This window comes from Oreochromis aureus, linkage group 5 (genome assembly GCF_013358895.1).
Source record: "Oreochromis aureus strain Israel breed Guangdong linkage group 5, ZZ_aureus, whole genome shotgun sequence".
NCBI lineage: Eukaryota > Metazoa > Chordata > Actinopteri > Cichliformes > Cichlidae > Oreochromis > Oreochromis aureus.
In genome coordinates, this window is record NC_052946.1 from 31,561,953 (window position 1) to 31,574,450 (window position 12,498).

The following is a 12,498-nucleotide window of genomic DNA, read 5'->3' on the forward strand; positions in this document are numbered from 1 at the left end:
TGTAATGGAGACCTTCTGAATAGATGCATATCATGTAACTGTAATAGTGTAATTCGGCCAGTGACCATTGTTGTGTTGTAACTTTCCTTTGTGCCTGCATCTCAAATATTCCTGTTTATATATATACACACACACACTCAGTACAGACACACACACACACGACATATTGTTTGATCTTATTTGGATTCAACTCAGTAAGACCGTGCTCAGGTCAGTTCCACTAAATGAATCAACCCTGATGTGCGGTGCAGGCTTCACATCTGATTCTCAGAACAGACAGTAGAAAACAGAAGATCCATAGCTCTCCCCTTGTAAAGGTCACACCGCAGACCAACTTTGTTAACTTAGATGAGCTTCAGTCTACAACAATTCATGGATTATTTCTACTGCGTCAGATATGTACTTAGAGCCCTCAGCGCCACCCGTGCTGCAAAATAATTTTGCTAATGGAATGCACCGAATGGATTCTGAACTGCTGGAAAAAAGGGAGAAAGTTATTTCGAAGGGAGCAGCAGATAATCCATTTTGCCAACACAGACCTGAGAGAGCACCCACTTATGCTATCAAGAGCACCGGAGACACTCTAATCCATAATCCACTCTTCATTTGTGATTGCTTACATCAGGAAATTGCTTGCATCATATGTCCAGACCCAGAATAATAACAAAGTATAAAATAGCTGGGCTCAGGCTGCGGCTCTAACTGGTTTTGTATGCAGGGGTGGTGCAAACGCAACAGCAGCTAATGGAGAGCTTATGCTTTGCCAGACATTCATGCATGGAAGTGGTGTTAGAAGTAGAGAGTGTGGCAGTCTGTCTGTTAGAATGCGTTTGTGTCTGCGCAGATGTGGAAAATAGTACGGACCTATATAATATGGCTACAGTGTAATATACTTTATTGGTGTGTAAGAAAATCCTTTATCAAAGGTTATTAAAAAAAAAGTTAAAAATGAAGATTGCTGCAAAACTGCTTCTCAGATTTTGGTGTCATTTCAAGTCCTTTCTGACAAGAAAATCTGGCAATTCTTCATGTGGGTAAAAACCACAATACTGCATACTGCAAATTTGTGTCTGCAGCTAGAAAGAGAAATTTTTTTTTCTTTTGGGATATTTTAGAGTGTGAGCTCTGACGAGGCTTCCTTATAGTGAAAAATAGGCAGAATGATGAAATGGGCTTTGCTCACTCATCATCAGCTGCTTATTATTTCGTCAGTGTTTTATTTGCATGCCTTTGTTGGCCTTATTTCCACTCCGTGACATCAGTATAGTTGATGCACAGGTTGATGGTTTTTGGATAAAATTCTATTTAATACACCGTCTACCCAGTTTAGACGTGTCAGTTCGTTTTATTATTCCGGATTATTGGTCAGTGCTTTTGAATTACTTTATTATCATTTTAGTTAGATGTCCCACTATGTATGAAATATGATTCTAAAAGAATATATGTGGCACCTCTAAGCAAATTTCGGTAGCCACATCTATAACAAGTTTCAGAGGATAGTTTGTATAAGAGCAACGTTTGCAAATTTCTGTATGACTATTTGGGTGTCCAGGTGGCCTGGTGGTTTGGGACACTTACACTTATTTCCGGGTTCAGTTCTGGCCAGAAAGCTAATAATGCATGCATGTTATTTTTGCTCACCATTTTTCTATGTTTCCTGTCTGGATGTCCACTGAAGATTACACAGTGTAGGCACAAATGTGCCACATTTATCTTAAAAATGTAACATTAATTGTAATGAACTAAACATCTAAATTGGACGATACGTTCATGAACATTACAGTGGCTCCTACTCGATTCAGCACTCTTTACAGATATAAAAAAAAGATGTTAAAAATATTGCAACAGAACAACACGAGAATTTATGGCTTTGTTTTTTTACATTTTTTGAGCTGTTAAACTGTTCCTCTTGTTTAGGTGGCTCAAGTTCCTGTGGAGGCCTGTGAGCAGTACAGTACATGTGCTGAGTGTCTGAGCTCTGGTGACCCCCACTGTGGCTGGTGCGTCCTGTATAACATGTAAGTCTGCTCACTTTATCTTCTCTCACGATCCCAATCTCTCATCATAGCCGAGGGATTTAAAAGCACAAAATTACTGTATGTAGTCACATGATTTGTTGAGTTTAATATAACACAGTTATTGTACTCCATGGAGTTTGCCATTATCAACAGCTGGCAGGATGAATATAAAGCCAGGAAGTGGTTGCTGGACAGTGTGATCCCTCCTAAATAGCGCTATTTGGGACAGCAGAAACTGCATGCCCACCAGATTTTATTGTCTGTTGCACAAGAGGAAAAGGGGTGTTTAATGGAGGAGGGAGGGATTAGCCTTACAGCCACAGCAGGTGTACCAGCTGCACCTCTACATACCCGGGGAACATTTTGGACCTGACGGAGCAGGCTTATCTCCTCCATCTTAATTATCTGACCCCAGGTTAGCTTGCATAATACCTCGATATGGAGCAAAGGGGATTCAGAAGATTAAAACCCTGTGTTTCTGAACCAGCCGTCGTGTTGAATCTGACCTCAGCCAGGGATTTACTGCTGTCATCATATGACGTCGTCATTTCAGCCAGCAATATCTTGATGGTGATCAGCATTATTTAAATTGCAGCTCTCTGCTTTATCAAACTGGGTGGAAAGAAGGGAAAAAAATAGGCTTTTTAAAATCTAAATTACTTCATTAAACAGTTGTTTTTTTTCTCCCTGAGTACTGACTTTGTCTGAAAGTCCCATTAAACTGTTTATTTAAATTAATGCCTTACACTTATCAGTGAGTAGATAGGCTGCTGTTCCCTCAAGTAACCCAAAGTGAATCATGATCTCTCACACTGCAGAATGAGACTACTTTGTTTTTCTGTCTATTAAATCCAGATTGGGGTCTTTTTCAGCTGCCTGAATGACTCTCTCAGTGTGTCACATACACTACTTTCAGGATCTCAGTTTCCTACCCCTGGCACGGTGAACCAAAGAACCTATCTAACAGAGTGTGTGTGGGGGGCGTTTCTGAGCATGCAAAGAGCCTGAAGGAAAAGCGAACAAATGGTTCCATCAGACAAAACACGGTGGATAAAAGAGGGAAAAATAAAAGGCAATGAAAGACGGTCAGAGATGAAAGCCGTTTTTTTTCAGGAGCACTTCATCTGATGAGCGGTCAGAAGGTGACCGTCTACGCTGCTGTGCTGCGGTCCGCCTCAAGGAGCCGAGCCAGCAACAGCTGTCACCACGTTTCCAATGCACCTTTATATCGTGTTGTAATTACAGCAGAGGCCTCAGTGCTCTTTGAGCTCTCTCAGGAGGTGCCACCCCCTCAACAGCCTCTGAGAGTGGATTAAGTACCTTCTCCCCTTGCTGCATGTGTTACATGTTAAAAAGAAAGAGATGATGGTGTACAGTCAAAATGCTCTCTGGATTTGCTTTCATAGTTCAACTTTACAGCACAGATACGCTTTATTAATTCTTTTAAATGGTGTTTGCGTAGAAGTACAGCATAGAAACCGTACAGTCTGATAGATTCTCTCTGAGAGAAACTGCTATAATGCCTCTATAAAAGATGGTAGTATCGATATAATCTCTACATCAAATCCTACATTTCTAAAGCTGGCCCAAAAAAAAAAGATTTAAAGGTCCTTTCCACTTCTTGCCATTACTTAAAATATCTTTTTACTTTGCACTTCTCTCTTACGGGATTATTCTAAGGTCACAGTATGCTGCCAGGCCTTTCACTTTTACTTTTAATTGCCTGTTGGAGTCTGGGAGTTAAAGCTATTCTTCTATTGCTCAGTAATTTCCTCTGCGCAAAAAAAGCAAAGTGAAATGTTATAGAGACAACCAGCATCTTAAAGTCATTTATAGGAAATAACAAGTAGCAATCTTAACAAGCACAATCCAAAGTTACGGATAATTTAAAAAGTAATTGGACACAATTGGAAATACTTTTAAATGTTATATAAAACTTAATTCATATTAACGTGATCTATATCTGCTATATATTATATAATATAAATGAAAAAGCAGATATGGATGGCTAAAGGTTTTATACAAACTTGGATTTAGCGAAAGTAGCAGCACCGGTTCTATGAATGGGAATTGGAGAGAGCTGGGTGATACAACAGAGAGGAGGAAGGTAGATATATTGTGTGCAGAAGACCAGGTGGAAGGGAAGCAAGGCCAGGAGCATTGGGAGTGGATTCAAGCTTTTTTATCATAGGAGAAATGGGGCTAATGAGGTAATCTTGAATGAATAGTATTGTGGAAGTGAAGAAAGTGTCAGACAGGATCACGAGTTTGAAGCTGGAAATCGAACAGGTGATGTTGAATGTTCTCAGTGCCTATGCCCCACAGGTTGGATGTCAGTTAGAAGAGAAATTCTGGAGTAAGTTGAATGAAGTGGTAGAGAGTGTCCCCAGGGGGAGAGATTGGTGATTGGTGCAGACTTCAATGAACATGTAGTTGAAGGGAACAAAGGTGATGAGGAGGTGTTGGGTAGCTATGGTGTTAAGACAGGAGAGAAATGCAGAAGGAAAGATGATAGAAATAGTTGTGGTGAACACGTACAACAATAAGAGGGAGGAACACAAGGTGACATTAAAGAGTTGAGGGAGCTTCACATGGGTAAACTGGATCAAATGCTGGAAGCTGAAGAAGGAAGAAAGTTGAGTTCAGGAAGGAGTTGAGACAGGCTCTGGTGGGTAAGGAAGATTTGTCAGATGACCAAGAAAGAGCAGCTGTAGTGCTGAGGCAAACGGTCAAGAAGGTGTTTGGTGTGTCCAACAGACTCGGTGGTAGAATGAGAAAGTGCAGAAAAGAAAAAGAGTGGTTAGCAAAGAAAATGTGGGACAGTCAGAAAGGCTGAAGAAAGTAGATAGGAGTACTAAGTGGCTAGGCATATGGCAAAGAGAGAGGTGGCAAAGGAAAAGTTGTATGTGAGGATAGATATTAAGGAAGGAAAAAGGATTTGCATCGATTGACTTAGTTGAGAGACTGAGCTGGAAAGGATGTGCACCAGGTTAGGGTGATCACGGACAAAAAGGGAAATGTAACAAGAAAAGAGAGTGTTTAGAGATGTTGGAACCAGTACTTTGAATGTCGACAACAGAGATGGGCAGTAACGCGTTACTTGTAACGCGTTACTGTAATCTGATTACTTTTTTAAAGTAACGAGTAATGTAAGGGATTACTATTGCAAAAACGGTAATTAGATTACCGTTACTTTCACGTAGGAACGCTGCGTTACTGCGTTACTAAAACCGTGATTTTTTGCGAGAACGTCTCATGACAGTGACGTAAGCGAGTGCGACGTTCGTGACAACAGCTGTCTGCAGATCATAATATATCGAGTGCGCGACAGAGTGTAGCATGCAGCGTTTAAAGCGTGGGAAGTACTGACCTTATTTTGAGTTTGATTCCATAAAAAGTGACAAAAACATTAGTGTCCGTTGTGTGTGGGAAGAAAACTTCTTTTTACAGCGAAAAAAACCCCTTAACTTCCAAGCAAGCACCGAGTGCGCTACGACTGTAATGGGAAATTCACAGAGAAACTCGCGGATTCTTCCACTGACCGCTGCGGCACACCTGCACCAGGCTAAACCTCCACCTACTCCCGTCCTACTTTACAGGTGAAAATAGAGCAACTAGCCTTTGACTTTATTTTCTGCTGTGTTTTACTTGCATCTATTTGAAAGAGTGAGTGTAAACACAAAAAAATATTTTATTTTATGTGCTGGAATGTGCAGAAAATAGGTTTAAATGTTAAACAAATTTCTTCCAGTCAGAGAATGTTGCATATAATTAAATTTTTGCTTGATGCATAAAGTTAAAAGATTAAAACTAATAAAACAAGTTTTAAAAAGAGACTTTTCCATTTGATTACATTTTGTATGATGGATTATGCAGAAAAAGTAGAATTGGGCTGAAAGATCTATCACTTTATCACCTATTCAGGTTGTAAATCGTGTTTTTAAAAAGTAACTAAGTAACTAAGTAACTAATTACTTTTGAAAATAAGTAATCAGTAAAGTAACGGGATTACTTTTTGGGGGAAGTAATCAGTAATTAGTAACTGATTACTTTTTTCAAGTAACTTGACCAACACTGGTCGACAATGTCAAAGATGAAGATGTAGAAGATGAATGAATGTAGAAAATGACAGCAAGAGGGAGGGAGTTGGAAGAAAGTTAGGAAGGAAGTACAGAGGATTAGTAAGGAGGAAGTGAGAGCAGCTTTGAAGAGGACGATGAGAGGAAAGGCAGTTGCAGTCCAAGCAGTCCAGATGACATACCTGTGAATCTACAGAGATTTCTAGGAAGGAGGGCAGTGGACTTTTTGACCAGTTTATTTAACACTATCATAGAGAGGGAGAGGATGGCTGAGGAATGAAGAAGAAGTGTACAGGTACTGATTTTCAAGGAAAAAAAGATGATGTGCAGAGCTATACTAACAACAGATGAATAAAGATGATGAGCCTTACCATGAGCATATGGGAAAGAGTTGTTGAAGCTAGGCCAAGAAGAGAGTTAATAACCAGTAGCAGCAGTATGGCAGAATGGCCGAGAGAGAGCACTAAAGATAGAATGTTTGGATTGAGAGTGTTGATGGACAACTATGAGAAGGCCAGAACAAGTTGCACTGTGCTTTTGTGGCTCTAGAGAAAGAATATAATAGGGTGCCAAGAGAGGAACTGTGGTAGTGCTTGAGGAAGTCAGAAGTAGCAGAGAACTATTCGAGGGTGGTTCAGGACATGGATGAGGAATGTGAAACAGTGGTGAGTTGTGAGGATTTTTATGTGAGAGAGATTGTGTTTAGAGGCAAAATCACAAAAAATATAATTGCCCAAAAACTGTATATATCTCTTTTCTGCCTTCACTGAGCAGTTAAAGTACTTTGGCACTATAACCCAAATTTGCCCATTCACTTTAAGCACTTTTTATCTGTCAAACACACTCATGTGCTGATGGATGCTTCAGGCGCCAATTGGGAATCGGTATCTTGCAGATCGCAGGAGCTGTGGTACAAATCACTGACCCTCTGATTGGTATATAATTAACTCTACCTTCTGAGCCGCAGGAGCCTGGTCCTTTAGGAGTAAAGTGCTGATTGACCAACAGTAACATATAAAACTCAGTGAGATTCAACACTAAGCTCGACATTATTTAATACATTTTTACCTAGAACTTTCTGTTCCTCCACAGGTGTTCGAGAAGAGATCGGTGTCAACGGGCAGACGAAGCCTTCCATTTTGCGACAGACATTGACCGCTGTGTGAAGGTTATTGCTCACCCAGACAGCATCGCTGTATCAGCACATAGTGTGCCTGTGAGTCTGCTTATCATTCCGCCAATCACTGCAATGCCACTCCACTCACAATGCCAGTGTTTATGAGCAATCAGCAGGAGTATCCTTGCTCATCCACATGTACAGTAAGAATAAGCCCGGGAGAGAAGATTAGTTTTGTGAGATGTGAATTGAGACAGAAGGTCCCTGTAGGGCATCCACTATATTTACTTTGGTTTAAAAACATGTATTATGAGATGGGAGACAAATGTGAACGGGGGAGAGTTGTTATTGTAGCGTACTCTGTCTGCCCCTCTGATGCATCAGCCAAAAGGTTGATTACATTTTCTGAAAGCTCTATTTAGCTGCTCTTTGTCCAGTAGCCAAGAGCACAGAAGACATTAGGAGGTAAAAAACATTATCTTAAAAGGACTCGTGGGACATTTGAGGAAATGTACTTGTTTGTTTTATTCTTGAGGAATATAGGAGATGATCAACATCACTTGTGGGTAAATGAGCAGCTGGAGCCAGAAGCTGGTTACCTTAGCATAAAAACTGGAAAACGCCCAGTCAATAAAAATGCCATACATAAATCTCACTGAAACAAATCTTGAATAAGTCCAGCTTTTTTCCTTCTATATGCAGTCTTAGTGTTAAGTTACAAACTAACCATCTATCTGGGCATTTACTATACTGGTACAACAGAAGAATCTGTCTTTGCATCTAACTGTAGGCAAGAAAGAAAAAAAAATATGTGTGTGTGTGTGCGTATTTCCAAAATTGGCATATTCTCAAACTAAATGTGATAAAATATACAGCTGAATCTGTTATATATTGCTGACGTCGCACTGTCACACTGTTCCCCACCACTGTAAGTGTAGCAGTGTCTTAAATCTTTCCTGTCTGCTTTCTTTTAGCTTCTACTTGAGGTGAACAATGTTCCAGACCTTTCTGCTGGTATTACTTGTTCATTTGGCCAGCAGGCTGAATTGGAGGGTCATGTGAAGGGGAACAGGGTTATGTGTCTTTCCCCAGCCGGAAAAGATGTTCCCCAGATACCAGAGGGACAAGGTGAGCTCAGATATCAGTGTATGTTGTAGATATGTAAACAAATAAATAAAAAATAAAGTTATGTACCACAGTAAACAGCTATAACCGATATTTAATGATGCCAATGTCAGATGTAAGGATTAATGTATCAATATTCTAGACTCTAACAAAAAGAGTCTGCTTTAAAGATTGGCTCCCTTGCAGTTTTTGTTTAGCCAAAGAGTGTGGAGAGTACCAAGGAGCTGTAGAATTTCCTCTGAGCATTTAAAGTAATCCTTCAATTGAAGTTTCTGACAGAAGGTTTTCTCATGACAACAGCAATATGCCCTTCCAGGAATGCAGACACCAGGTGGCTCTTTACAGGAATGTGATAAAAGCATTAACTTTTTTTTGCCTCACTTTGACCTTCTCTTTTCACTCATTGTTTTCATTCTTTCACCCATCCTTTTTGTCTCTCTCTCATCAACTCTCTTACATGTTTTTCCACTCCCTCTCGCTTTCCCTTCGCTCACCACGCTGTGTCTGCTTCCCTCTCTTTAAGACTGGGCTGGGGTAGAGCTTCGTCTGAATTCAAAGGAGACGGGTCAAATGGTCGCCAGCACGGAGGTGAAATTCTACAACTGCAGCACACATAAAATGTGAGTTCAGCTGCTCCTGCACCCCCCAACCCACCATCCACCCCACCCCACCCCACATCTTTGATTTGTTCAATAGATGGAAGAGCACGACTTAATTTAGAGCAATGATGTACTGATGCTCCCAACCCTACTTAAGATCAGCCTGTTAGATAACCTTTGAGTTCAATTTATCTGTCAGGTTTAATTTAAATCAACATGATGCATTTGCCAAGGCCTGTTTGTTTCGACTCTGGTTTAACTAGCAGTTTGTGGGCTTACTGGTTGAAGCTTTAAGTATCAGTTAACTATCATTGTCTGCCGCACACTCCTGTGAATTCAATACCCAATTCAATACTGTTCCACTCATCCTAGAAAATGTTTTAGGTCTATGAACTGGTATCCAATACAGCAAAAAATTATTAAAGCTGAAGCATTCATGATATACATCATGTACTAACTGCAGAGGATTTACCAGTAAGATCACAGTAAATTTGTCATTTATGACCCCCTGTCTTTGGACAAAAGACCCAGAGTTTACAACAAGGATTAAAGACTGCAGCAAAACCTGACAGGAGGACAGATCCTCGTTCTGCTCTCTGACAGAATCAGCAGTGTTTGGATCAACCTTTTATATGGTTGTTTTCTTGGTCTTTGAATTACTGCTTTAACACTAGTTGATCAGAAAATATTTTGACAGTTATTCATCGTTTATTTTCTATTCCTTTTTTCAAGCATAAAAAACTTCAATCATTCTGAGGGTGCAGCTTTCTCAGTGTGGATTTCCTGCTTTCCTCTGTTTCATATCAAAGTACTTCTGAGTTTTGAACTGTTGGCGGTACAAAATAAGAGACAAAGGCACAACAAACTAAACAATTAATAGAAAGAGTAATTGTTAGATTAAACAGTAATAAACTACAATTGTTTGTTGCAGCCTTTATACATATTAACACCTGGAAACGGCTTCACTCTAGACTAGCAGTCCCTGACGGCTGCTTAAATAGATAAGTACTAGATTCACACACCCCCTTTTGACTTTATCCCAAGGGGCCTTGCCAGAGAATTGTGTTTGCCTCCAATATTAGACATAAGATATTTTATATTTTTAGCCTTGCTCTGATGCTTGAGGGTAAGTAAAATAATTTAAAAGTACATTATTTAAATGTCATCCAATATAAGCCTACTAACTGGGCAGGGACACAGTTTTGACTTTGAGCCATTATGCAAATGTCTGCTGTATTTATCATAACAGTAAAATATGACAAGAGTCTTTCTTTGTGAATAACAATTACAAGCACTGCTACAAATGTGGATCTTATTAGGATGAAAGCCAATTAGCAGCATTTGTCAGCTTTAAAAGAAGTTAGCAAACACTTTATAAGTTTTCACAGCAACATTAACAAAACTCCAAATAAGGAAAATTTAATTAATTACTTTAAAGAACTTAAACATACAACGTGTGCTTTTTAAAAATCTACTTCAAGTGAGTCACACAGCATGAGCCAACACATGCTTTTTTTGAGGTGTTACTGAGATTTTAATTGATGTGCTTAAACATAGGCTTCACTTAACTGAACAGTGAATTACACCCAGCCATGAGTGACAAAAGCTAGCCTCTGTGTCCACTTTGGGAGGAAACATTTGACTGATGGAGTATTCATAGTAAACCCAGAAAATTAGCCCACATGCCACTTATTCACAATGCTCTTTGACTGTGACATAAATGGTGCAATATAACCATATTAAGCCATTAGAAGAAAACAGTTGGAAGCTCATCACATCCGCCCCACACCAGTACGGCCTCCATTAGCTGCGGGGTGACCCTGTGTACTCCTGTGATTAATATTTCAGACCAAACACACTCCTAACCCAGCACCTCTTTCTCCCTCTCTACCTCCGCTACCACCATCACCTCAGCACCACATCACCCTCCATAATTAATTATCCAGTGTTTGCAGCACCCTGCCAGTCCAGCTCTATTAATGCACAACCCCCCGAATTTCTTTCTAACACATACCCACAAGCACACATTTTTATGTCCATACTGGCCCTGGGCAGCTAATTAATATCAAATTTTAATGAAGCTGCTCTACATTTATTGGCATTTGTAACTCACGATGAGCTGCAGTGTTGGAGCTCTACTAGTGTTTTTATAGTTTTCTCATGGCTGCATCTCATTCAGTGGCACAATTTAGGATTAACAGGCTGTGATAATGCATGGATCCTCTTCCTACACTCTGGTAGAACTTAATTAGAGGCAGGAAAGTCAACAACCTCCCCAACAGGAAAAGAGGACAGACCCTAATCAGAATCTTCACAATTGCTTTATTGGTTTATGAACAGCTGTGTATCGTTCATCTCTGCTGTATTAGCACTGCTTCCATGTTTGTTGACCAAAATGTGATTAAATCTCGTTGGATAGAATCCACAACTTTAATCCACAACTGACCGCTTGTTGTAGGTGACTGAATCCAAGCCAGAGCTGTTGCACAATTCTACCCATCAAACATTCGGTTACTTTCCATCCTGATTTTGTACACATCCTGTACAAAATAGAAGATAGAAGATTGGCATACTCTTAACTGCAAACAACATAATAAAATGAAAAGCTGTAGTAGTCAAAATTAGATGTAACAAGGACACTGTGTCCTTGATACTAGTGTACATGATGTTTTTTATTACTAGAATGAGTGTTTATAATTGCTTTAACTAACAGTGACATGTGAACTGTTTCTCTCCTATCAGTATTTCAAGCTGAAGGTAATGCTTTGTCACGCACAAAGAAAAAAAACCTACATTCATGCTGCCTGAGGACATCTTCATAAAAGAGAGTGTCAAGATAAATTCAGCACAATCCTTCATTAGTCTCCCGTCTGCAGTCTTTTAAGAAGTCTGAGAAAGGGAAGATGCAGATGATGGGCAGGGTTTACAATCTGTGTAAATGCGGTAGTGTTGTGTGGCACACTTAGTGAACAGTCTGTCATAATGTGTTCATTTTGTCCTGCAGGTGTCTGTCCTGTGTAAACAGCACTTTTCGCTGTCACTGGTGTAAATACCGCAACCTGTGCACACACGACCCAAGCAGCTGTTCTTTCCAGGAGGGCAGAGTCAACGCCTCAGAGGTACTTTCATAGAAATACTAGAGCAGATTGAAGTCTTGCTTTTGGGAACACAATTTTTCTGATGATATATGACACTTTTGCCTTAAAGGCAGAAATCCAAGTAAATAAAAACACATTCTCTGCAAAGAATCATTAGGATTAAAACCTTACAGCCACACCAGCGGCCTTGCAAAGCCATACGGGGAGAAGGATGGTTCGATCAGCACCCTAACATGCTCATTTTAGCAAATATCATCTTGCACTTTTTGCATAATAACGGCCAGCACTAAGCACATTAGCAACTAAAGAGAATTAGATTAGTTTTCCACGTGTTTAGTCATAAACCAAAGTGCTATTCACATTAAAAAACAGATAAAAGCTGTGGATGACAGAATTAAAAAATTAGTGAATACTTTTTTTTCATAGTGAATACTTTGAATCATTTTTTCTCAAATGTCATGA

General features: G+C 39.8%; 1 protein-coding gene across 1 annotated transcript in view; it reads left to right on the forward strand.

Annotated features, from left to right (window-relative positions):
- Positions 1–12,498, forward strand: part of LOC116320294 (plexin-A2-like) — an 80,238-nt gene that overhangs the window by 37,442 nt on the left and 30,298 nt on the right. The window contains exons 5-9 of the mRNA XM_031739860.2: positions 1,918–2,018; positions 7,190–7,313; positions 8,189–8,342; positions 8,863–8,959; positions 11,943–12,057. Coding sequence (XP_031595720.2) covers positions 1,918–2,018; positions 7,190–7,313; positions 8,189–8,342; positions 8,863–8,959; positions 11,943–12,057 — 591 coding nt within the window. The remainder of the gene's footprint in view (positions 1–1,917; positions 2,019–7,189; positions 7,314–8,188; positions 8,343–8,862; positions 8,960–11,942; positions 12,058–12,498) is intronic.